Source organism: Carcharhinus amblyrhynchos, chromosome 5 (assembly GCF_965287045.1).
Source record: "Carcharhinus amblyrhynchos chromosome 5, sCarAmb.v2.hapA, whole genome shotgun sequence".
Classification (NCBI taxonomy): Eukaryota; Metazoa; Chordata; class Chondrichthyes; order Carcharhiniformes; family Carcharhinidae; genus Carcharhinus; species Carcharhinus amblyrhynchos.
The window spans coordinates 124,686,083-124,711,535 of NC_137328.1; the positions used below are offsets into that span (position 1 = coordinate 124,686,083).

Below are 25,453 nucleotides of genomic sequence, written 5' to 3' on the forward strand. Positions count from 1 at the left end.
CTGTCCATGTCCATGGGCGGCACGGTAGCACAGTGGGTTAGCACTGCTGTTTCACAGCTCCAGGGACCCTGGGTTCGATTCTCAGCTCGGGTCACTGTCTGTGTGGAGTTTGCACATTCTCCTCGTGTCTGAGTGGGTTTCCTCCGGGAGCTCCGGCTTCCTCCCACAGTCCAAAGATGTGCGGGTCAGGTTGATTGGCCATGCTAAAAATTAGTGTCCTAAAATGCGTAGGTTAGAGGGATTAGTGGGTATAATATGTAGGGATATGGGGCTAGGGCCTGGGTGGGATTGTGTTCGGTGCAGACTCGATGGGCCGAAGGGCCTCTTTCTGCACTGTACGATTCTATGATTCATAATCTTTCAGACTTCTATCAGGTCGCTCCTCAAATCCCATCGTCCCTGTGAGAACAAACCAAGTTTCTCCAACCACACCTTCCTTGGCCATCGAATCCTGGGGTGGGACTTGAACCCAGGGCTTCTGGTCGAGTTTTAAACTGGGTGCCCGAGGGATGGGTGCGGGGGGGGGCTCATGCTGATACATTCGAAGATGATAGGACAATGAATTAAGTAGTTAATGAAGCTGAGGCAGGGATGATCCCCACTGAACCACAAGAGGTCTATGATCCGTAAGAGTAAGCTGGACATTAATGTCCATTCTGCGAGTGAAAAACCTTCCACAAGAAGAACATGATTTAATAGAGGACTTTTACTACAACTATGAGTGTTGGGATGACAACTCCACAGTAAACATCTGTGAGTGCCGGCCAGTCTAACTGGATTACAGACCCCAATATAGAATCTCATTGAACCTTATGAATGATCTAACAGTGAGGGTGAATGTGGGCAGTGACATTATGGTAATGGATTTACAAAAGATATTAGTGAAAGTGCCACATGTAACGCTCATGAATAAAATTGCAACAAGAGTAATAGCACGGATTGGCCTTGGGAGGAAAATCAGAGGCGGCATGGTGGATCGCACTGCGCCAGGGACCCGGGTTCAATTCCAGCCTCAGCTCACTGTCTGTGTGGAGTTTCTCCCCGTGTCTGTGTGGGCTCCCCCCCCAACCCCCGGGTGCTCCGGTTTCCTCCCGCACTCCAAAGATGTGTGCGGGTTAGGTGGATTGGCCTTGCTAAACTGCCCCTTAGTGTCAGGGGGACCAGCTAGGGTAAATACATGGGGTTAGGGGGTGGGAGTATGGTCGGGGCAGACTCGATGGGCCAAATGGCCTCCTTCTGCATTGTAGGGACTCTGTGATTCGGGGGTGGGTGGGGGGAGGTGGGAGGCGATACATTTGTTCAGAAAAATGAGAGGAGATAGAAATGGTCAAGTTTTAAACTGGGTGCCCGAAGGGTGGGTGGGTGGGGGCGGTGGTGGGTGGGTTGTGTCGATACATTCGAAGATGATAGGACAGTGAATTAAGTAGTTAATGAGGCTGAGGGGGCTGGTAGCTATATTAATGATCACACTCAGAGAAAGGGTTAAAAGATGCAGTTTAGTAGCAAAGCCACGCACACTGCTTGCTGCGTGTCAGAGCACAACAGTACAAAACTGTGGCCTGCTGGTTCTCACGCAGAAGCATTGCAACAATATGAAGCTGCTGGAGAACCACAAGGCCTAAGGGTGACATGCGGAGACAACACGGTCAGTGGCGTGGACACAGGATCTGTTTATCGAGCGAGGCCGCCTAAGCCTGAGAATATTCATTAACAGCAGGAATCCTGGACATGGGAGACAATTGATATCTACAACTAAACACAAACTGTAATGTTAACAGCTAACACATTCAAACCTTTACACTGATTGGATATTATAATCAAGCAGACGTGCACATGTTGTGATTGGTTAATAACACCTGCCCAACTTGTCCATGCCGCCCAATTTTTACCACTAAGTTGGTCCCAGTTGCCTGCATTTGGCCCATATCCCTCTATACACTTCTTACCCATGTAACTGTCTAAATGCTTTTTAAAAGACAAAATTATATCTGCCTCTACTACTGCCTCTGGCAGCTTGTTCCAGACACTCACCAATGTATGATGTAACTCAAATCAATAGTTGTGAGTGGACATAGATAACTTGTATATAAATGTACATCATTGATTGGCATATGCTAATTACTTATAATGGAATCTGGAAGTATATCTGTTGGTGTAACTCTGTATTCAGTGCTCAGTCTCGCCACTAGCTGGAGTACTACAGCCTTTCCCCTGGCCAGTAATAAACAGCTGATTGTAAACTCTGAAATTCTTTGTGTGGCTACTTGAAAGGAACAATGTCTGTAGCAAGCTAAAACGCTTAACACCAATAGCCCCACAACAAAGAGACATCCTGGACTTGTTACAATTCTGAGCTTTAAAGATACCTGTACTTTGGGAATTCTCTGGGTTTGATGATTAGAACAGCCTCCTTCTGCACTGTAGGATTCTATGAATGTGCAAACTCTGCACAGACAGTGACCCGAGGCCAGAAGTGAACCTGGGACCCTGGCGCAGTGAGGCAGTAGTGCTAACCACTGTTCCACTGAAGTTTGATGAAGAGTCAGAAGGAGGCTAATATAGTGCTAGCAACGCTCCAGGATTGGCCTTGCAGTCTCCAGGAATTGAAGGACAAACTCCAGGACCTGCTGTGTCCCACCCTGGAGAAAGAACATTGGGGCATCACAGAAAATTGTTTTATTCTATTTTCTTTAAACATTTCTCTTTCCCAGAAATAAAAGTATTGAAATTAGAAAATCCAAAGGCTATTGGTTGAGGGTCATGCATCTTGAATTGGGTAATGAGACTTTTTGCTTTCCAATTGGTGTAGGGTGGGAGTGCATCACGGGGTGGGTATGTTGGCTGACTAATGGGGGAGCATTGGAGGAGCAAAGTCGTGTGATGAACCCTCCAGGAATACATTTAATTACAATTAAATTAGTTGGGGAGATGATGGCCTGGTGGTATTATTGCGAGACTATTAATTCAGAAACTCAGTTAACTTTTTGGGAACCAGGGTTCGAATCCCGCCACAGCAGATGGTGGAATTGAATTCAATTTTTAAAAATCCGGAATTAAGAATCTACCGATTGTCGGAAAAGCCCATCTGACTCACTAATGTTCTTTACGGAAGGAAATCTGCCATCCTTACCCGGTCTGGCCTACATGTGACTCCAGAGCCACAGCAATGTGGTTGACTCTCAACTGCCCTCTGAAATAGCCTTGCAAGACACCCAGCACATCCCAAGGGCAATTAGGAATAGGTAATAAATGCTGATGTGGAGATGCCGGTGTTGGACTGGGGTAAACACAGTAAGAAGTCTCACAACACCAGGTTAAAATCCAATAGGTTTATTTGATAGTAAACCCACAAGCTTTCAGAAACAGTGTTCCTTTATCAGGTGTGTGGGTATGCCACACATCTGACGAAGGAACACCATTTCCGAAAGCTTGTGGGTTTACTATCAAGTAAACTGGTTGGACTTTAACCTGGTGTTGTGAGACTTCTTACAATAAATACTGACCAGCCAACGATGCCCATGTCCCATGAATGAATTAAGAAAAAAAAAGCTGATAATAAATATTAAGCATAAATACCAGCATAGACAAGTTGGGCTGAATGGCCAGTTTCTGTGCTGTAAATGCTTTGTAAAAATTAAATTTTATTTATTAGTCACAAGTAGGCTTACATTAACACTGCAGTGAAGTTACTGTGAAAATCCCCTAGTTGCCACACTCCTGTTCGGGTACACTGAGGGAGAATTTAGCACGGCCAGTGCTCCTAACCAGCACGTCTTTCAGAGTGTGGGAGGAAACCGGAACACCCGGAGGAAACCCATGCAGACACAGGGAGAATGTGCAGACTCCATACGGACAATGACCCAAGCCGGCAATCGAATCCGGGTCGCTGATGCTGTGAGACAGCAGCGCGAACCCACTGTGCTGCTGTAACAATTGATGGAGGTGGGGAAGGGTCCACTTTTGTTATCTGGATAAATGCAGATAGATTGAAACCATGCAGAGACAAAGTCTCCTTCACTGTCGAGCAGTGTTGGAGTGAATGTTGATGGGAAACTCTCAGTACTTTGGAAATGCGATGGAATTGTCTGCCGGGGACCGATACTCCATTAACCAAAAGCATCTCATCTCCTAATGGCTCATTACTTTCTCTAACTGGCTAAAGGAGCACTTGGGATTTGCAGAGGCAGATGTTGCAACGTTACAAGGCTTTCACTGGAGTAAGCCCTCAGTGCTGTGAGGTACTGAACTCATGACCACTAAAACCCCCCCCAAAAAAAAGGAGGCATTGTGCATTTACCTAGCACCTTCCACAACCACAGGCATCTCAAAGCAGCCTGTGGCCAATGCAGTGGATAGAGGAGAGCCGGTGGATGTGGTCTTTCTGGATTTTCAGAAGGCGTTTGACAAAGTACCTCACAAGAGGTTATTGCAGAAGGTCGAGGGACATGGAGTTGGGGGTAGGGTGTTAGCGTGGATAGAGGATTGGTTGTCAAATAGGAGGCAGAGAGTGGGGGTCAATGGGTGCTATTCGGATTGGCGGATGCTGACTAGTGGAGTGCCCCAGGGGTCGGTGCTGGGGCCTCAGCTATTTACCATTTATATAGATGATCTGGAGGAGGGAACCGAGTGTAGGGTGTCGAAATTTGCTGATGACACCAAGATTGGGGGAACGGCAAATTGTGCGGAGGGTGTGGAGAGTCTGCAGAAGGATCTAGATAGGCTGGGCGAATGGGCCAGGAAATGGCAAATGGAATTTAATGTTGGCAAGTGTGAGGTGGTCCACTTTGGTAGGAATAATGGTAGGAAAGACTATTACTTACGTGGTGAAAAACTGCAGCAGGCGACGGTGCAGAGGGACCTCGGGGTCCTTGTGCATGAGTCGCAAAAACCCAGCTTGCAGGTGCAGCAGGTGGTCAGGAAGGCGAATGGGATGCTGGCCTTCATAGCGAGGGGGATTGAATATAAAAGTAGGGAGGTCTTGCTGCAGCTGTATAGGGCATTGGTGAGGCCGCAGCTGGAGTACTGTGTGCAGTTTTGGGCGCCGTACTTACGCAAGGATATTTTGGCCTTGGAGGGAGTGCAGAGGAGGTTTACTAGGCTGATACCGGAGTTGAGGGGGTTGAGCTATGAGGAGAGGCTGAATAAACTAGGCTTGTACTCGTTAGAGTTTAGAAGAATGAGGGGAGATCTCATTGAGATGTATAAGATGATGAATGGGATGGATAGGATAGAGGTGGAGAGACTCTTCCCGCTCAAAAAAGACAGTAGGACTAGGGGGCACAGCCTCAAGATAAAGGGGGGGCGGTTTAGAACGGAGTTGAGGAGGAACTTCTTCACTCAAAGGGTGGTGAATCTCTGGAATTCTCTGCCCATTGAAGTGGTGGAGGCTACCTCGCTAAGTATTTTTAAGACGCGGGTTGATGGGTTTTTGATAAGAGAGCGGATTAAGGGTTATGGGGAGAGGGCGGGATTGTGGAACTGAGCCACGACAGATCAGCCATGATCTTATTGAATGGCGGGGCAGGCTCGAAGGGCTGGATGGCCTACTCCTGCTCCTATTTCTTATGTTCTTATGAAGTGCTTCAGGAAAGGCATCTACCCCTGTAGGATATTCAGCAGACAACTCATGTACTGACCAGCTGCCACAAATAGGCAATTAAATAATTGAACGGATCAGCAGAGGGAATGAGAGGAAATAAAATGGAGACTTCTATATACCAATCTCACTGCTACAGACCTCTGGAGGTTTTCTTACTTACAGCCATATATTATTTGCCCCTCATATACGGATCCAATCGGGGAGATGGTAGTGTCGTGGCTAGCAGTATTGCTTCACAGCGCCAGGGACCCAGGTTCAGTTCCAGCCTCGCGTCACTGTCTCTGTGGAGGCTGCACGTTCTCCCCGTGTCTGCGTGGGTTTCCTCGGGTGCTCCAGTTTCCTCCCACACTCCAAGGATGTAGGTTGATTGGCCATGCTAAATTGACTCTTGGTATCAGAGGGGTTAACAGGGTAAATACAATGGGTTAGGGGAATGGGTGGAATTGTGGTCAGTGCAGATTTGATGGGCCGCATGGCCTCCTTCTCCATTGTAGGGATTCTATTCTATACATTGTCCCTGGATTAGTAATCCAGAGACCCTGGATAAGGGGGAAAGGGGCTGGGGACAAGCGTTAAAAACCCACTTCAAAACATCTTGGGTAAAGGGTATTTTTTAATTTAAGTATTAGTGTCACAAGTAATTTTACATTAAAACTGCAATGAAGTTGCTTGAAAATCCCTAGTTGTCACACTCTGCCACCCGTTGGGGTACACTCAGGGAGAATTTAGCATGGTCAATGCACCTAAACCAGCACATCTTTGGACTGTGGGAGGAAACTGGAGCACCCGGAGGAAACCCACGCAGACACGGGGAGAACGTGCAAACTCTGAATCATTGTAGAATCATAGAACCCTACAGTGCAGAAAGAGGCCCTTCGGCCCATCAAGTCTGCACTGAACACAATCACACCCAGGCCTTAACCCCATATCCCTACACATTTTCCCCACTAGCCCCTCTAACCTATGCACCTTAGGACATTAAGGGGCAAGTTTATTTTTTTTAAGCGTGGCCAATCAACCTAACCCGCACATCTTCGGACTGCGGGAGGAAACCGGAACACCCGGAGGAAACCCACACAGACATGGGGAGAATGTGCAGACTCTGCACGGACAGTGACCCGAGCTGGGACTCGAACCCAGGACCCTGGCGCTGTGAAGCAGCAGTGCTAACCCACTGTGCCACCGTGCCGCCCACTCTGCGCGGACAGTGACCCAGGTCAGGAATTGAAGCCGGGTCCTTGGCGTGGTGAAGTAACCTTGCTAACCATTGTGCCACTGTGTCACCCGGGAGAGAGAGAACCAAGGGAGAGAGAAACAAGGAAGCTAAAGTGTTGGCACTGTTAATGGCAGAACAGGCTGTAGGGACTGAATAGCCTTCTCCTGTTCCTGCGAGCCAGCACTCGCCTGAGCAGACGCCAAGCTGTCTTATTGTCTTTCCTCCTGAACGTTCAGCAGAGAGAGAGCAGACGACAACTGCTGAACGGAGAGATTGATGACAACACTTAACCGTCCTCTAAACATTACCATTGCTCAGGACGCTCTGGCCTTTGCAAATTAATTGGCAAAACTACATAAACAATCTCATCAAAGTGCATTAACTCCGAGTCACCACACCATCCCCGCTCTTCACAACAGAAACCCAACACATCCTACAAGACATTAAAAGTTTCTAATTAAATTAGATGAAAGCTCGCATTGAACTTCCTTCTTGCCAGTTCACCACTTTGGTTTTTCACAGCTATATCGGCACATCAATCTTCTGAGAGAACTTTTACCCAGACAGCCGGGGGAACAGACTGACTGGGTATTAGCAATGCAGGCTGGATGCATTACTGGAGGCCTAATAGAACCATGGAAAATTACAGCTCAGAAACAGGCCTTTTGCCCCTTCTTGTCTGTGCTGAACCATTTTTCTGCCTAGTCCCATTGACCTGCACTTGGACCATATCGCTCCACACCCCTTTCATCCATGTACCCGTCCTTCAACATCATTATTCCCACAAAACTCATCTCCAAACTCTGTGGCCTGGACCTCGGCTCCTCTCTCTGTGACCGGATCCTGAACTTCCTAACTCACAGCCCACAATCAGTAAGGATAGGCAACAACACCTCCTCCACGGTCACCCTCAACACCGGTGCCCCACAAGGCTGTGTTCTCAGCCCCCTGCTATACTCCTTATACACCTATCACTCTGTGAACAAATTCCCCTCCAACTCGATTTTCAAGTTTGTAATGGGTCGGATCTCAAACAATGACAAGACAGAGTACCGGAATCAGATAGAGAATCTGGTGAACTGGTGCAGCAACTGTAATCTCCCCGTCAATGTCAACAAAACAAAAGAGATTGTCATCGACTTCAGGAAGTGTAAAGGAGAACATGCCACTGTCTACATCAATGGGGACGAAGTAGAAAGGGTCGAGAGCTTCAAGTTTCTAGGTGGCCAGATCACCAACAATCTGTCCTGGTCCCCCCAATGCTGACACTACAGTTAAGAAAGCCCCACCAACGCCTCTACTTTCTCAGAAGACTAAGGAAATTTGGCATGTCCGCTACAACTCTCACCAACTTTTACAGATGCCCCATAGAAAGCATTCTTTCTGGTTGTATCACAGCTTGGTCTGGGCTCCTGCTCTGCCCAAGACTGCAAGGAACTACAAAAGGTTGTGAATGTAGCCCAATCCATCCGTAAACCAGCCTCCCATCCATTGACTCTGTCTACACTTCCCGCTGCCTTGGCAAAGCAGCCAACATGATTAAGGACATCACACGCCCCAGACATTCTCTCTTCCACCTTCTTCCATCAGGAAAAAGATACAAAATTCTGAGGTCACGTACCAACCGACTCAAGAACAGCTTCTTCCCTGCTGCTGTCAGACTTTTGAATGAACTTACCTTGCATTAACTTGATCTTTCCCTGCACCCCAGCTGTGACTGTAACACTACATTCTGCACTCTCTCCTTTCCTCCTCTATGAATGGTATGCTTTGCCTGTGTAGCGCACAAGAAACAATACTTCTCACTGTATACTAATACATGTGACAGAAATAATTCAAATCAAATCAAATCACAGGATTTTGACACAGTGACAGTGAAGGAACAGCAATATATTTCCAAGTCAGGACTGTGAGTGGCTTGGGGGGAATCTCCAGGTGGGGGTGTTCCCAGGTATCTGCTGCCCTTGTCCTTCTAGATGGAAGTGATTGTGGGTTAGGTAAGGGACATTGGTGAGTTGCTGCAGTGAATCTGCAGACAATGCCCGGTTAAATTTAGGATTTTAGATCTGAGTCTAGTAAATTTCTGTTTGTTAAGGGTTTGTTGGGACAGTGCAGAAGGAGCTTTACTCTGTATCTAACCCTGTGCTGTAACTGTCCTGGGAGTGTTTGATGGGGGACAGTGTAGAGGGAGCTATACTCTGTATCTAACCCCGTGCTGTACCTGTCCTGGGAGTGTTTGATGGGGACAGTGCAGAGGGAGCTTTACTCTGTATCTAACCCCGTGCTGTACCTGTCCTGGGAGTGTTCGATGGGGGGACAGTGTAGAGGGAGCTATACTCTGTATCTAACCCTGTGCTGTAACTGTCCTGGGAGTGTTTGATGGGGGACAGTGTAGAGGGAGCTTTACTCTGTATCTAACCCCGTGCTGTACCTGTCCTGGGAGTGTTTGATGGGGGACAGTGTAGAGGGAGCTTTACTCTGTATCTAACCCCGTGCTGTACCTGTCCTGGGAGTGTTTGATGGGGGACAGTGTAGAGGGAGCTTTACTCTGTATCTAACCCCGTGCTGTCCCTGTCCTGGGAGTGTTTGATGGGGACAGTGTAGAGGGAGCTTTACTCTGTATCTAACCCCATGCTGTCCCTGTCCTGGGAGTGTTTGATGGGGACAGTGTAGAGGGAGCTTTACTCTGTATCTAACCCCGTGCTGTACCTGTCCTGGGAGTGTTTGATGGGGGGCACAGTGTAGAGGGAGCTTTACTCTGTATCTAACCCCGTGCTGTCCCTGTCCTGGGAGTGTTTGATGGGGGACATCGTAGAGGGAGCTTTATTCTGTATCTAACCCCGTGCTGTACCTGTCCTGGGAGTGTTTGATGGGGACAGTGTAGAGGGAGCTTTACTCTGTATCTAACCCCGTGCTGTACCTGTCCTGGGAGTGTTTGATGGGGGACAGTGTAGAGGGAGCTTTACTTTGTATCTAACCCCGTGCTGTACCTGTCCTGGGAGTGTTTGATGGGGGACAGTGTAGAGGGAGCTTTACTCTGTATCTAACCCCGTGCTGTACCTGTCCTGGGAGTGTTTGATGGGGGACAGTGTAGGGGGAGCTTTACTCTGTATCTAACCCCGTGCTGTACCTGTCCTGGGAGTGTTTGATGGGGGACAGTGTAGAGGGAGCTATACTCTGTATCTAACCCCGTGCTGTACCTGTCCTGGGAGTGTTTGATGGGGACAGTGCAGAGGGAGCTTTACTCTGTATCTAACCCCGTGCTGTACCTGTCCTGGGAGTGTTCGATGGGGGGACAGTGTAGAGGGAGCTATACTCTGTATCTAACCCTGTGCTGTAACTGTCCTGGGAGTGTTTGATGGGGGACAGTGTAGAGGGAGCTTTACTCTGTATCTAACCCCGTGCTGTACCTGTCCTGGGAGTGTTTGATGGGGACAGTGCAGAGGGAGCTTTACTCTGTATCTAACCCCGTGCTGTACCTGTCCTGGGAGTGTTCGATGGGGGGACAGTGTAGAGGGAGCTATACTCTGTATCTAACCCTGTGCTGTAACTGTCCTGGGAGTGTTTGATGGGGGACAGTGTAGAGGGAGCTTTACTCTGTATCTAACCCCGTGCTGTACCTGTCTTGGGAGTGTTTGATGGGGGACAGTGTAGAGGGAGCTTTACTCTGTATCTAACCCCGTGCTGTACCTGTCCTGGGAGTGTTTGATGGGGGACAGTGTAGAGGGAGCTTTACTCTGTATCTAACCCCGTGCTGTACCTGTCCTGGGAGTGTTTGATGGGGGACAGTGTAGAGGGAGCTTTACTCTGTATCTAACCCCGTGCTGTACCTGTCCTGGGAGTGTTTGATGGGGGACAGTGTAGAGGGAGCTTTACTCTGTATCTAACCCCGTGCTGTCCCTGTCCTGGGAGTGTTTGATGGGGACAGTGTAGAGGGAGCTTTACTCTGTATCTAACCCCATGCTGTCCCTGTCCTGGGAGTGTTTGATGGGGACAGTGTAGAGGGAGCTTTACTCTGTATCTAACCCCGTGCTGTACCTGTCCTGGGAGTGTTTGATGGGGGGCACAGTGTAGAGGGAGCTTTACTCTGTATCTAACCCCGTGCTGTCCCTGTCCTGGGAGTGTTTGATGGGGGACAGCGTAGAGGGAGCTTTACTCTGTATCTAACCCCGTGCTGTACCTGTCCTGGGAGTGTTTGATGGGACAGTGCAGAAGGAGCTTTACTCTGTATCTAACCCTGTGCTGTACCTGTCCTGGGAGTGTTTGATGGGGACAGTGTAGAGGGAGCTTTATTCTGTATCTAACCCCGTGCTGTACCTGTCCTGGGAGTGTTTGATGGGGACAGTGTAGAGGGAGCTTTACTCTGTATCTAACCCCGTGCTGTACCTGTCCTGGGAGTGTTTGATGGGGGACAGTGTAGAGGGAGCTTTACTTTGTATCTAACCCCGTGCTGTACCTGTCCTGGGAGTGTTTGATGGGGGACAGTGTAGAGGGAGCTTTACTCTGTATCTAACCCCGTGCTGTACCTGTCCTGGGAGTGTTTGATGGGGGACAGTGTAGGGGGAGCTTTACTCTGTATCTAACCCCGTGCTGTACCTGTCCTGGGAGTGTTTGATGGGGACAGTGTAGAGGGAGCTTTACTCTGTATCTAACCCCGTGCTGTACCTGTGCTGGGAGTGTTTGATGGGGGACAGTGTAGAAGGAGCTTTACTCTGTATCTAACCCCGTGCTGTGCCTGTCCTGGGAGTGTTTGATGGGGACAGTGTAGAGGGAGCTTTACTCTGTATCTAACCCCGTGCTGTACCTGTCCTGGGAGTGTTTGATGGGGACAGTGTAGAGGGAGCTTTACTCTGTATCTAACCCCGTGCTGTACCTGTCCTGGGAGTGTTTGATGGGGGGACAGTGTAGAAGGAGCTTTACTCTGTATCTAACCCCGTGCTGTACCTGTCCTGGGAGTGTTTGATGGGGGGACAGTGTAGAGGGAGCTTTACTCTGTATCTAACTCCATACTGGAAGTATTTGGGAATTAAACGACAGGGGAATTTGAACTGTCTTGTTTCTCATGTGTTGAGGTTTTTTCCAGTGTAATTGTACTTTGTAGATTTTTTGAGGTTTCACATTATGAAATCAGTTGCTGATTTCTCACAATCTGAGTCATTGGAAGGATGTGGTGGCAGAATGATATAAGAAGTTAATCTTCAGCTCAGCTTTTCACTTACACGTACAACTCACATTACTGTTTATAGCATTAGTAATCTCACTGCTATTAGAAATCTGGATTAAAGACAAATATGGGAATTTGGGAAATCTTTTACATGGAGAGAAATGGAATCACAGAATCCCTACAGTGCAGAAAGAGACTAATTGGCCATTGGATCTGCATCAACTCTCCAAAAGAGCATTCCACCCCAGGCCCTCACCCCTGCCCTATCCCTGTAACCCAACACATTTCCATGGTTAGAACATAGAACATTCCAGCGCAGTACAGGCCCTTCGGCCCTCGATGTTGCGCTGACCAGTGGAACCAATCTAATGACCCTCTAAACTAAACTATTCCAATATTATCCATATGCCTATCCACTGACCATTTGAACACCCTTAAAGTTGGCGAGTCCACAACTGCTGCAGGCAGGGCATTCCACGCCGTTACTACCCTCTGAGTAAAGAACCTACCTCTGACATCCGTCCTATAATTACCACCCCTTAATTTAAAGCTGTGTCCCCTTGTGTTAGCCATCACCATCCGAGGTAAAAGGCTCTCACTGTCCACCCTATCTAACCCTCTGATCATCCTGTATGCCTCAATTAGGTCACCTTGTAATCTTCTTCTCTCCAATGAAAATAACCTCAAGTCCCTCAGCCTTTCCTCATAAGACCTTCCCACCATACCAGGCAACATCCTGGTTAATGCCTCTAACCTACACATCCTGGGACACTGAGGGGTAATTTAGCATAGAAAATTACAGCTCAGAAACAGGCCTTTTGGCCCTTCTTGTCTGTGCTGAACCATTTTTCTGCCTAGTCCCATTGACCTGCACCTGGACCATATCCCTCCACACCCCTCTCATCCATGAACCTGTCCAAGTTTTTCTTAAATGTTAAAAGTGACCCCACATTTACCACTTTATCTGGCAGCTCATTCCACACTCCCACCACTCTCTGTGTGAAGAATCCCTCCTAATATTCCCTTTAAACTTTCCCCCTTCACCCTTAACCCATGTCTTCTAGTTTTTTTCTCCCTTAGCCTCAGTGGAAAAAGCCTGCTTACATTCACTCTATATCCATCATAATTTTACACACCTCTATCAAGTCTCCCCTCATTCTTCTACGCTCCAGGGAATAAAGTCCTAACCTATTCAACCTTTCTCTGTAACTCAGTTTACTCAGCATGGCCAATGCCAACCTGCAAACTGATGGCACGGTGGCACAGTGGTTAGCACTACTGCCCCGCAGCGCCAGGGACCCGGATTTGATTCCCGGCTTGGGTCACTGCCTGTGTGGAGTTTGCACATTCTCCCCATGTCTGCGTGGGTTTCCCCCGGGTGCTCCGGTTGCCTGCCACAGCCCAAAAGACCTGCTGGTTAGGGTGCATTGGCCTTGCTAAATTCTCCCTCAATGTACCCAAATAGGCACCAGAGGGTGGCGAGTAGAAGATTTTCACAGTAACTTCATTGCAATGTTAATGTAAACTTGTGACACTAATAAAAAAAACTTTATAAAAAGTCTTTGGAGTGTGGGAGGAAACCGGAGCACCCGGAGGAAACCCACGCAGACACGGGAAGGTTGTGCAAACTCCGCACAGACAGAGACCCAAGTGGGAATTGAACCCGGGTCTCTGGCGCTGTGGGGCAGCAGTGCTAACCACTGTGGCACCCATAATATCAATGTCAGCTTCATGTTCACCATTACTGGGACTTCCAGATGTGATCATTTAAATGGAAATCCCATGTTGGACAGGATGCTGGAAATATTGGACAATGAAAGGCGAGGTTTGGCCCACCATCTCCTTGCATCCTGATGGTCCTGGAGTTAACTAATCGCCACGATCAATCCCTCATTGATGAATCTTCTACAGGCCAGGACATGTGCTCGGGAAAACTCCCATTGGTGGACAGCTTTGGCAACCAAGGCCCAAAGTAACCTAACCCTCCCAAAGTTCCGACTACATTCATCACTCGCCAACTCTTGAGTAACTCACATGCTGTATCCCGGAGTATTTGTGAATGAATTGATATTAACTGTCTCCATCTTCTCCTTCAGGAGCTGCTCCTGCACATTTCATTCTCCGTTTTTTCCTGAAATGTGGGCATGTGCTTCCCATCCCCAATTGCTCGCTGGGTCATTTCAAAGGACAGTGAAGAGCCAACCACATTGCTGTAGGCCAGACCAGGAAAGGACAGCAGATTTCCTTCCCTGAAGAACATCTGTGAACCCTGGTGGGTTTTGTTTTTAAAAACAGCAATTCATAGAATCCCTGCAATGCAGAAGGAGGCCATTCGGCCCATCGAGTCTGCACCAACCACAATCCCACCCAGAGCCTATCCCCACACATTTACCCTAGCTACCCCCCCTTAACACTAAGGGGCAATTTAGCATGGCCAATCCACAAAGCCGTATATCTTTGGACTGTGGGAGGAAACCCATGCAGATATGGGGAGAATGTGCAGACTCCATACAGACAGTGACCCAAGAAGGGAATCGAACCCTGGTCCCTGGAGCTGAGAGGCAGCAGTGTTAACCCCTGTGCCACCGTGCCACCCCACAAACAGTTGATGCTTGAGGAGAGGCTGAATAAACTAGGCTTGTACTCGTTAGAGTTTAGAAGAATGAGGGGAGATCTCATTGAGACGTATAAGATGATGAATGGGATGGATAGGATAGAGGTGGAGAGACTCTTCCCGCTCAAAAAAGACAGTAGGACTAGGGGGCACAGCCTCAAGATAAAGGGGAGGCGGTTTAGAACGGAGTTGAGGAGGAACTTCTTCACTCAAAGGGTGGTGAATCTCTGGAATTCTCTGCCTGTTGAAGTGGTGGAGGCTGCCTCGCTAAATATTTTTAAGAAGCGGGTTGATGGGTTCTTGATAAGAGAGGGGATTAAGGGTTATGGGGAGAGGGCGGGAAAGTGGAACTGAGCCACAACAGATCAGCCATGATCTTATTGAATGGCGGGGCAGGCTCGAAGGGCTAGATGGCCTACTCCTGCTCCTATTTCTTATGTTCTTATGTTCTTATGCTTGCTGTTACGGCCACCATTACTGAGATTAGTTTTATTCAGATTCCAGGTTTTATTAATTGAATTTAACTAGGTAGGATTTGAACCACTTTCCCCGGACATACAAACAAGCCAACGTATGAAACAGGAGCAGGTGCAGGCCATTCAGCCCCTCGAGCCTGCTCCACCATTCATGGCTGCTCTGCTTGTGTTGAGTTCCACAGCCAGTTCTCTGGAGTTCTAGCCCAGTGACATTCCCATTCTGCCACCAACTCGCCCAAAGCTGCCTGCTCACTTACTGAAACATTTCCACGGATTAACCTGCAAGAGCATCCCCTGGTTCCACTGCTGGCAACAGAGTGAAAAACTTGGTTCTGCTCAACATGATCAAAGTCTCTTTCGGATCTGTAATACAGAGTTCCGGCCACTTCTCAGACATGACAAGTCCAACTTACATTGTCTCATCCAATGGTTCCCACACTGCCCGTTGTGATTGTGGGGCAGGTGGACAGGGGGTGTTTTTGGGAGTAGCGGGGGCGGGTGATTGTGGTGGATGCAGGGGGGTGTCACAGAAACAGCGAATGAGATAACAAAGCTCCCCCCTCTTCCAAGAATGTGTCCCACAGCAGCACCAAGACCTAGGCAACAACCAGCCTTGCCCTGACACCCCACCCTCACCTCGCAGTCTCTCTCTGTCTCTCTGAGCCGTGGTCTCCTGCCAGTGATCATTTCCAGAAGCTCAATCCAAACTCTGAACCCTGGTGCTAACGCCTCTGCTATTATAGACTGCCTGATCCTAACACATCACAACATAGAACTGTGTATTGTCCTGGTCACCCTATTATAGAAAGGATATTATTAAACAAGAAAGAGTGCAGACAAGATTTACTAGGATGCTACTGAGACTTGATGGTTTGAGTTATAAGGAGAGGCTGGATAGACTGGGACTTTTTCCTCTGGAGCGTAGGAGGCTGAGGGGTGATCTTATAGAGGTCTATAAAATAATGAGGGGCACAGATCAGATAGATAGTCAATATCTTTTCCCAAAGGTAGAGAAGTCTAAAATTAGAGAGCATAAGTTCAAGGTGAGAGGGGAGAGATACAAAAGGGTCCAGAGGGGCAATTTTTTCACACAGAGGGTGGTGAGTGTCTGGAACAAGCTGCCAGAGGTAGTAGTAGAGGCGGATACAATTTTGTCTTTTAAAAAGCATTTAGACAGTTACATGGTAAGATGGGTATAGAGGGATATGGGCCAATTGTGGGCAATTGGGACTAGTTTAGTGGTAAAAGAAAAGGGAAGCATGGACAAGTTGGGCCGAAGGGCCTCTCTCCATGCTGTAAACATCTGTGACTCTGATATTCGACACGGTAAAGTTTTCCTGCGTTGTTTATGATAAAACATCGATTACACACAGTGTTTGAATTGCTGAAGTCGCCAAAGACAAGAGAACGTGTCTTGGAGAAGCAGCAAAGTCAGGTTCTACGCTTTGAGAACTGGGCTAAAGGCCACATGTTTCCGAAAGGTCAGGAGGTATCAACAAGGAACCACCCCACCAGGGAGAAGTGGGTACCTGTCATTGTATTAACACAGGCAGGAGCGGCCTCCTACACCAGACAAACTCCAGGCAATGTAGTGTGGAGAAGGCATGCTGACCAACTGGCAATCAGAGCCAGTTTACCAGAGTTAACCCAGAGTCCACAACAAGCTGTGCCAGGTGGCACAGTGCCACAATGGTTAGCAGTGCTGCTTCACAGCACCAGTGACCTGGGTTCAATTCCCGGTTTGGGTCACTGTCAGTGTGGAGTCTGCACGTTCTCCCCGTGTCTGTGTGGGTTTCCTCCGGGTGCTCCAGTTTCCTCCCACAGTCTGAAAGGCGCGCTGGTTAGGGTGCATTGGCTGTGCTAAATTCTCCCTCAGCAAACCCGAACGGGCACCGGAGTGTGGCGACTTGGGGATTTTCACACTAACTTCATTGCAGTGTTAATATAAGCCGACTTGTGACTAATAAATAAACTTTTATCTTTAAGTGAAGATCGGGACATTCCTGAGAACCTGGCAATACCCAAAACTATTGGGGGACACAGAAGCTCAGTTGAGAAGACTTAGCCAATTGGGACTAGCCTTGTGGTAAAAAAGGGCAGCATGGACAATTTGGGCCGAAGGGCCTGTTTCCATGCTGTAAACTCGATGACTCTCACCTAACACTGCAGGATGACCTGGGCTCCAAAGCCAGGAGCCTGGGGCTGTGTTTCTGCTGCTCCCTGGCCTTGGTCAATCAGCTTTTTGTTAAATTTATTTGTGATGTGTGGGGCCAGCATTTATTGCCCATCCCTAATTACCCCTTGAACTGAGGGACTGGGCCATTTCAGGGGACAGTTAAGATACAACCACATCAGTGACCCAGATGGGTTTTCCCCGACAATCGACAACGGTTTCACGGTCATCAGTAGATTCTTAATTCCAGAGGTTTTTTTATTGTATTCAAGTTTCACCATCTGCCTGTGGTGGGATTCGAACCCAGGTCTGCAGAGACCCTGGGTCTCTGGATTACTAACCTGGTAACAGTACCAAATACCATTATCTTCCCTGGAACAGCTCAGATGAAGCCATGGACAAGGGAGCACATAAAATAGCAGCATTTATACAAAAAAAACGCAGAGGACGGAGTTGTTCCAGAAATCGGCAAAGTTCGATATCAGGCAGGGAAACTGGCTCGGAGACAGTTTTCTGCCGTAGTGTGTGTGTGTGTGTGTGTGTGTGTGTGTGTGTGTGTGTGTGTGTGTGTGCCGTTTTGTTTGAAAAATTGAGAGGTGTGGGAGTTACATTAGATGGCGAGCAGAGTGGTCTCTGATTCACATTCTCCTTCTCTGCTGCCTCAAAGCAATGAGTCAGAGAGTGCAATCGCCGGGTTTCTGACTGAGCTAACAAGGAGAGGGACACAAGGGTCAGTCTTTGTCTCCTAAGGACAAGTCACCCCCAGCAAGAAGTCTCACAACACCAGGTTAAAATCCAACAGGTTTATTTGGTAGCAAACGCCACTAGCTTTCAGAGCACTGTCCCTTCGTCAGGTGAGTGGTAAAATAGGTCAGGTCAAGTAGGTTTATATTAAGTAGGCTTCATCAGGTCAGGTATATTAACACTGCAATGAAGGAACAGCGTTCCAAAAGCTTGTGGTGTTTACTATCAAATAAACCTGTTGGACTTTAAGCTGGTGTTATAAAACTTCTTACTGTGTTTACCCCAGTCCAACGCCCGCATTTCCACATCAAGTCACCCCCTTGTCCAGGCCACCACGTGGGTGCCCAGTGTCCGCTGCACATGAAGGTTCATCAAACCCTCACCCACCCCCACGCCACACGATGGAGTGGGTGACAGCTTCGGACACCCTGCTGATCTCACATCTCCGGGGCTGGCCCTCCCCTGCCCTGCACTCCAAGGCATGGTGCTTTTCCTGCACCGTGACTCTGACTTTGTACTGTCAACCTGAGCAGGTTGCAAATGGTGCCCTGTGTCACTGCTCCATGGTGCCAGCCTTCCCCAGAGCATCGCTGAGCTGGCCCAGTGGCAGCACCGTGGCACTCACAGGGTGTGCCACGTGAGGGGTTAACACTAGAACAGCAATCAGTGGCACTGTCAGGAATGGTGCAGCCTGAGTGGGCACGATATCTTGACTGGAAAGTCAATTCTGATCAATCTGAAGCTCTCAGAGCTGTGGATCATCTTTCACATGTTTTGGTATCTGCCCAGGCGTGTTCTTGCCCCGAGTTCCCCTTCCCCTCCCCACCCCGCTGCAGCCAACTCAGCCCCAAGTTCCCCTCCCCCCCTCACTGCCAGCACCCCCCACCCCAACCCTCCCTCCTCCCCCCCCATGGCCAGCCCTGCCCCGATCCCCCCCTCCTCCCCCCCATGGCCAGCCCTGCCCCGATCCCCCCCTCCTCCCCCCCATGGCCAGCCCTGCCCCGAGTTCCCACCCCACCCCCCCATCCCCCGGCCATCTGAGCCCCAAGTTCCCTTCTCCCCTTCACAGCCCCCCTTCCCCGTCGCCACAACCCCACCCCACTGCCGCACCCCACGTCCCCACTCTCACATCCCACCTCCCAGCCACCACAGCCCCCCTCCCCACCACCACACCCCACAACCCCACTCTCACACACCCCCCCTCCCCACCCACCCAGTGCCACTTCTGTGCATTGGGCGCTGTGCCAGGTTGTACGCTCTGAGTTTCCATCGACATTCAGGTCACCAGGAGAAGGTGTTTTGAAGGCAGCTATAAGTCCCGCTGAGGTGGGTTTTATTATTGTTAGGCAGTGACTGCAGCTTGTGGCTACAATAATGAGATGCAAATGTATTCAAACGAGGTTCCATCGTCATTGACTTGGGGCGGGTGGGATTTATATTTCAGGAAACCGCGCCCAGCACCTTCACATGAGATTCCCTGATCTCGACACTAACATCTTCACTTTCTCAGAAGACTGAGGAAATTTGACATGTCAGCTACAATCCTCACTAATTTTTACAGATGCCCCATGGAAAGCATTCTTTCTGGTTGTATCACAGCTTGGTATGGGCTCCTGCTCTGCCCAAGACCGCAAGGAACTACAAAAGGTCATGGATGCCTCCCATCCATTGACTCTGTCTATATTTCCTGCTGCCTCGGCAAAACAGCCAGCATAATTAAGGATCCCACACATCCCATACCTTCTCTCTTCTACCTTCTTCCATTGGGAAAAAGATAGAACATAGAACATTACAGCGCAGAACAGGCCCTTTGGCCCACGATGTTGCGCCGACCAGTTACAAAAACAATGACCCACTAACCTATACCAATCCCTTTTCGTCCATAAACCTGTCCACAGACCTCTTAAACGCCCCCAAACTAGGCGCATTTACAACTGCAGCAGGCAGGGCATTCCAATCCCTCACCACCCTCTGGGTAAAGAACCTACCCCTGACATCCGTCCTATAACTACCCCCCCTTAGTTTAAAGCCATGCCCCCTCGTGCTAGATTTTTCCATCCGAGGAAAAAGGCTATCACTATCCACCCTATCTAAACCTCTAATCATCTTATATGTTTCAATAAGATCCCCTCTTAGCCGCCTTCTTTCCAGCGAAAACAACCCCAAATCCCTCAGCCTCTCCTCATAGGATCTCCCCTCCATACCAGGCAACATCCTGGTAAACCTCCTCTGCACCCTCTCCAAAGCCTCCACATCCTTCCTGTAATGTGGGGACACAATACTCCAAGTGCGGCCGCACCAGAGTTGTGTACAGTTGCAACATGACGCTACGACTCCTAAATTCAATCCCCCTACCAATAAACGCCAAGACACTGTATGCCTTCTTAACAACCTTATCTACTTGATTCCCAACTTTCAGGGATCTATGTACACATACACCTAGATCCCTCTGCTCCTCCACACTATTCAAAGTCTTCCCGTTAGCCCTATACTCAACACATCTGTTATTCCTACCAAAGTGAATTACCTCACATTTCTCTGCAAAAGTCTAAGGTCACGGACCAACCAACTCAAGAACAGCTTCTTCCCTGCTATTTTTGAATGGACTTACCTTGCATTAAGTTGATCTTTCTCTACACCCTAGCTATGACTGTAACACTACATTCTGCACTCTCATTTATTTCTCTATGAACAGCATGTTTTGTCTGTATAGCGTGCAAGACACAATACTTTTCACTGTATGTTAATACATGTGACAATAATAAATCAAATCAAATCAAAGACTGTAACATTACATTCTGCACCATCTCCTTTCCTTCTCTATGAACAGTATGCTTTATCTGTACAGTGCACAAGAAAACAATACTTTTCACTGTACACTAATTCATGTGATAATAATAAATCCAATCAAACAGGGGAAATTATAGATATATTTGATATGATGCAAGTTTGATATAGAATCCTACTGTGCAGAAAGAGGCCATTCGGCCCATCAAGTCTGCACCAACCACAATCCCAACCCCCATATCTTACGTGCTAATCCACACATCTCAGGACACTAAGGGGCAATTTCTTAGCATGGCCAATCAACCTAACCTGCACATCTTTGGACTGTAGGAGGAAACCGGAGCACCCGGAGGAAACCCATGTAGACACGAGAAGAATGTGCAAACTCCACACAGACAGTGACCCGAGCCAGGATTCGAACCCAGGCCCCCGGAGCTGTGAAGCAGCAGTGCTAACCACTGTGCTGCCATGCCGCCCATATGATACTTGTTTAACATGTCCTATATTTCGAAACCTGAAGAATTCTATACTGAATGTTAATGAGCTGCTCCATTGATGTTTTGTTTCATCAGGGGTCAGTTTTGTTAAATTGTTAAATTGGGAACTTGTTGGAAAATAGTTTGGAAAGTGGGAATTCAATCAACTCCCTCAATCATTCTGGCTGCTTGGATCTATATCTTTGTAATCACTGTAATATCCTCTCTACACCATGAGGATAAGAGCGAGACAGACTACTCTAAGTGCAAGTGCACCAATAATTTATCAAGTGGCAGGATTACCTCACTCTGTTGGCTCAATATTGAACCTTTCAAAATCTCCTAACATCTAACTTGTTTTATTCACTGCTATCAAACGCTGAAACTATGGCTTCAATTTATTGCCCGTCTGCTCCCTGGAACTCTTTCATTTGTCATCTGCACTCTGCTCTTTCCATTGAAGTAATGATCCCTTTGTTGACTCCTACATCCCCAGTGGCATGTTTCACCTTTCTCTGCACTGAATCTCATTTGCCGTCTATCTGTCCCAGCCCCAAGGTTAGCCGGATTTTCCTGCAGCTGGTGCTCCGCTTTCTCTGGCGTGCAGTGATCAGTAAGGTGAACTCAACGGGCAGGGTTTCTATAATTTAACCAGAGCTTGAAAAGGCAATAATAGGAGTGAATGGGAAGGGGTTTGATCCATTGGGATTCTGTACAGTGGGAGTGAATGGGAAGGGGTTTGATCCATTGGGATTCTGTACAGTGGGAGTGAATGGGAAGGGGTTTGATCCGTTGGGATTCTGTACAGTGGGAGTGAATGGGAAGGGGTTTGATCCATTGGGATTCTGTACAGTGGGAGTGAATGGGAAGGGGTTTGATCCGTTGGGATTCTGTACAATGGGAGTGAATGGGAAGGGGTTTGATCCATTGGGATTCTGTACAGTGGGAGTGAATGGGAAGGGGTTTGATCCATTGGGATTCTGTAGAGTGGGAGTGAATGGGAAGGGGTTTGACCCACTGGGATTCTGTAGAGTGGGAGTGAATGGGAAGAGGTTTGATCCATTGGGATTGTGTACAATGGGAGTGAATGGGAAGAGGTTTGATCCATTGGGATTCTGTACAGTGGGAGTGAATGGGAAGGGGTTTGATCCATTGGGATTCTGTACAGTGGGAGTGAATGGGAAGGGGTTTGATCCATTGGGATTCTGTAGAGTGGGAGTGAATGGGAAGGGGTTTGATCCGTTGGGATTCTGTAGAGTGGGAGTGAATGGGAAGGGGTTTGATCCACTGGGATTCTGTACAGTGGGAGTGAATGGGAAGGGGTTTGATCCATTGGGATTCTGTAGAGTGGGAGTGAATGGGAAGGGGTTTGATCCGTTGGGATTCTGTACAGTGGGAGTGAATGGGAAGGGGTTTGATCCACTGGGATTCTGTACAGTGGGAGTGAATGGGAAGGGGTTTGATCCACTGGGATTCTGTACAGTGGGAGTGAATGGGAAGGGGTTTGATCCATTGGGATTCTGTACAGTGGGAGTGAATGGGAAGGGGTTTGATCCGTTGGGATTCTGTACAGTGGGAGTGAATGGGAAGGGGTTTGATCCATTGGGATTCTGTACAGTGGGAGTGAATGGGAAGGGGTTTGATCCACTGGGATTCTGTACAGTGGGAGTGAATGGGAAGGGGTTTGATCCATTGGGATTCTGTACAGTGGGAGTGAATGGGAAGGGGTTTGATCCATTGGGATTCTGTACAGTGGGAATGAATGGGAAGGGGTTTGATCCATTGGGATTCTGTACAGTGGGAGTGAATGGGAAGGGGTTTGATCCATTGGGATTCTGTACAGTGGGAGTGAATGGGAAGGGGTTTGATCCATTGGGATTCTGTAGAGTGGGAGTGAATGGGAAGGGGTTTGATCCATTGGGATTCTGCACAGTGGGAGTGAATGGGAAGGGGTTTGATCCATTGGGATTCTGCACAGTGGGAGTGAATGGGAAGGGGTTTGATCTATTGGGATTCGGTAGAGTGGGAGTGAATTGGAAGGGGTTTGATCCATTGGGATTCTGTACAGTGGGAGTGAATGGGAAGGGGTTTGATCCATTGGGATTCTGTAGAGTGGGAGTGAATGGGAAGGGGTTTGATCCATTGGGATTCTGCACAGTGGGAATGAATGGGAAGGGGTTTGATCTATTGGGATTCGGTAGAGTGGGAGTGAATTGGAAGGCGTTTGATCCGTTGGGATTCTGTGCAGTGGGAGTGAATGAGGAAGGATTTTGACGCATTGTGATTCTAATTTTGGAATAGTTTGTAGTGACCAAGAATAACCTGAAGTTGTTGTTGGGAAAAAAAATCACAAATTAATAAATGCATAAAAATCAAAATAAAACAAAATCACACAAAAAAACTAAAAATAATCAGAAAATCAAAAGACACATAAAATCCTAAAATAAACAGTCAAAAATCACAAAATTACAAAGATGAAAGTAGGAGCAGAGGTTCAAGGTTGCAGTGTGTTAGAGTCAGTGTTGGACCTGGGAGGTATTGAGGTGTCTAATTGAAGGATAATGTTCCTTACACTTCTACTGAGCTTCACTGGGACAGAGTAGGAGATGGAGGGAGGGCAGTCAGGAGAAGCAAAAATCAAGCCTACCTCCTCTTTCTCCTGCAGGTTAATATCAGGAGATTCATCGTCTCCCAGCTGTCGCTTGGGTCTGATGAAAGCTGGCGGAGTGGCCTGGTCGTTCCACTCCAGATCCTCTGGTTCGATGCCTTTGCCATCTCTCAGCCTCTCCCAGGCTGTCTGGTTCCTCTTTGCCTCCTCTGTCCTGGGCTGGGATGCTGTGGCTGCCTCCTTGTCCTGTTGGCCGGCTCCCTCCGCTTCAGCCTTGCCCCGGGGCGGCTCAGCTTTGCTCCTGGTCGAGCCCTTGTCCTTCAGGCCCTCTTTGAAGGCCGAGACCACCACACTGGCCTTCTGCACCTGCTCCACCGTTTGCTTCTTGGACATCAGGACCCCCATCGCCGACTGGGATTGCAGCGAGTCTCAGCAGGCAACACACAAATCCTCCTTCCTTCACCAGTACCCAGTCGAGACTGATCCAATCGTTCAATTACACCATGATCTAGCCAAAGCTCCGGCTTCTGAATAAAACAACTTGAGGCACCTGTAGAGAGAAGAGACAGTGATGGTTCAAATCATCGAATCATAGAAACCAGACAGAAGGAGGTCCAACATGGTGGCACCAGTCCTTTGAGCAAGTTTACTAATTAATCCCAACCCCTGCGTCTTTCCCCCTGGAAAAGCCATACATAGAATCTTCATAGAATCCCCGCAACGCAAAAGGAGGCCATTCAGCCCATCGAATCTGCACTGACAATAACTCCACACAGAGCCTATTCCCGTAACTCCACATATTCACCCCACTAATCCCTCTAACCTATCCATCCCAGGACACTAAGGGGCAATTTAGCATGGCCAGTCCACCTAACCAGCACATCGTCACCCAAGCCGGGAATCAAACCCATGTCCCTGGTGCTATGAGGCAGCAATACTAACCACCGTGCTGCACATATCATGTTTCTCTTTCTTTCGATGCATTCAGGGGATGTGGGCCAACATTTATTGGCCGTCCCTAATTGCCCTTGAACTGAGTGTCTCGCTTGGCCATTTCAGAGGGCAGTTAAGAGTCAACCACTGGTTCTGGAGTCACAGGTAGACCAGACCGGGTAAGGACGGAAGATTTCCTTCCCCAAAGGGATATTTGTGAATCAGGTGGGTTTTTGCAACAATCGACAATGATTTCATGGTAGACTTTTAATTTCAGATTTTTGTTGAATTCAAATTTCACCTTCTGCTCTGTTTTAAAATTTATTTATTAGTGTCGTATTAGTTAACACTGCAATGAAGTTACTGTGAAAATCCCCTAGTCGCCATATTCTAGCACCTGTTCAGGTACACTGAGCACAGCCAATGCACCCTAACCAGCACGCCTTTCAAACTGTGGGAGGAAACCGGAGCACCCGGAGGAAACCCACGCAGACACGGGGAGAACGCGCCGACTCCACACAGACAGTGACCCAACTGGGAATCGAACCTGGTTCCCTGATGCTGTGAGACAGCGGTGCTAACCACTGTGCCACCGGGGTTATTAGCCCAATGAAAATACCGCTACAACTCCCCGTTCCCCATTGAAGTGAAAAATCAAATCCA

At 48.4% G+C, this 25,453-nt stretch overlaps 1 protein-coding gene across 1 annotated transcript in view; it reads right to left on the reverse strand.

Moving 5' to 3' along the window:
* The window catches only part of phf24 (PHD finger protein 24), a 71,937-nt gene that overhangs the window by 38,992 nt on the left and 7,492 nt on the right, over positions 1–25,453 (reverse strand). The window contains exon 2 of the mRNA XM_080189767.1: positions 23,897–24,407. Coding sequence (XP_080045893.1) covers positions 23,897–24,262 — 366 coding nt within the window. The 5' untranslated portion in view covers positions 24,263–24,407. The remainder of the gene's footprint in view (positions 1–23,896; positions 24,408–25,453) is intronic.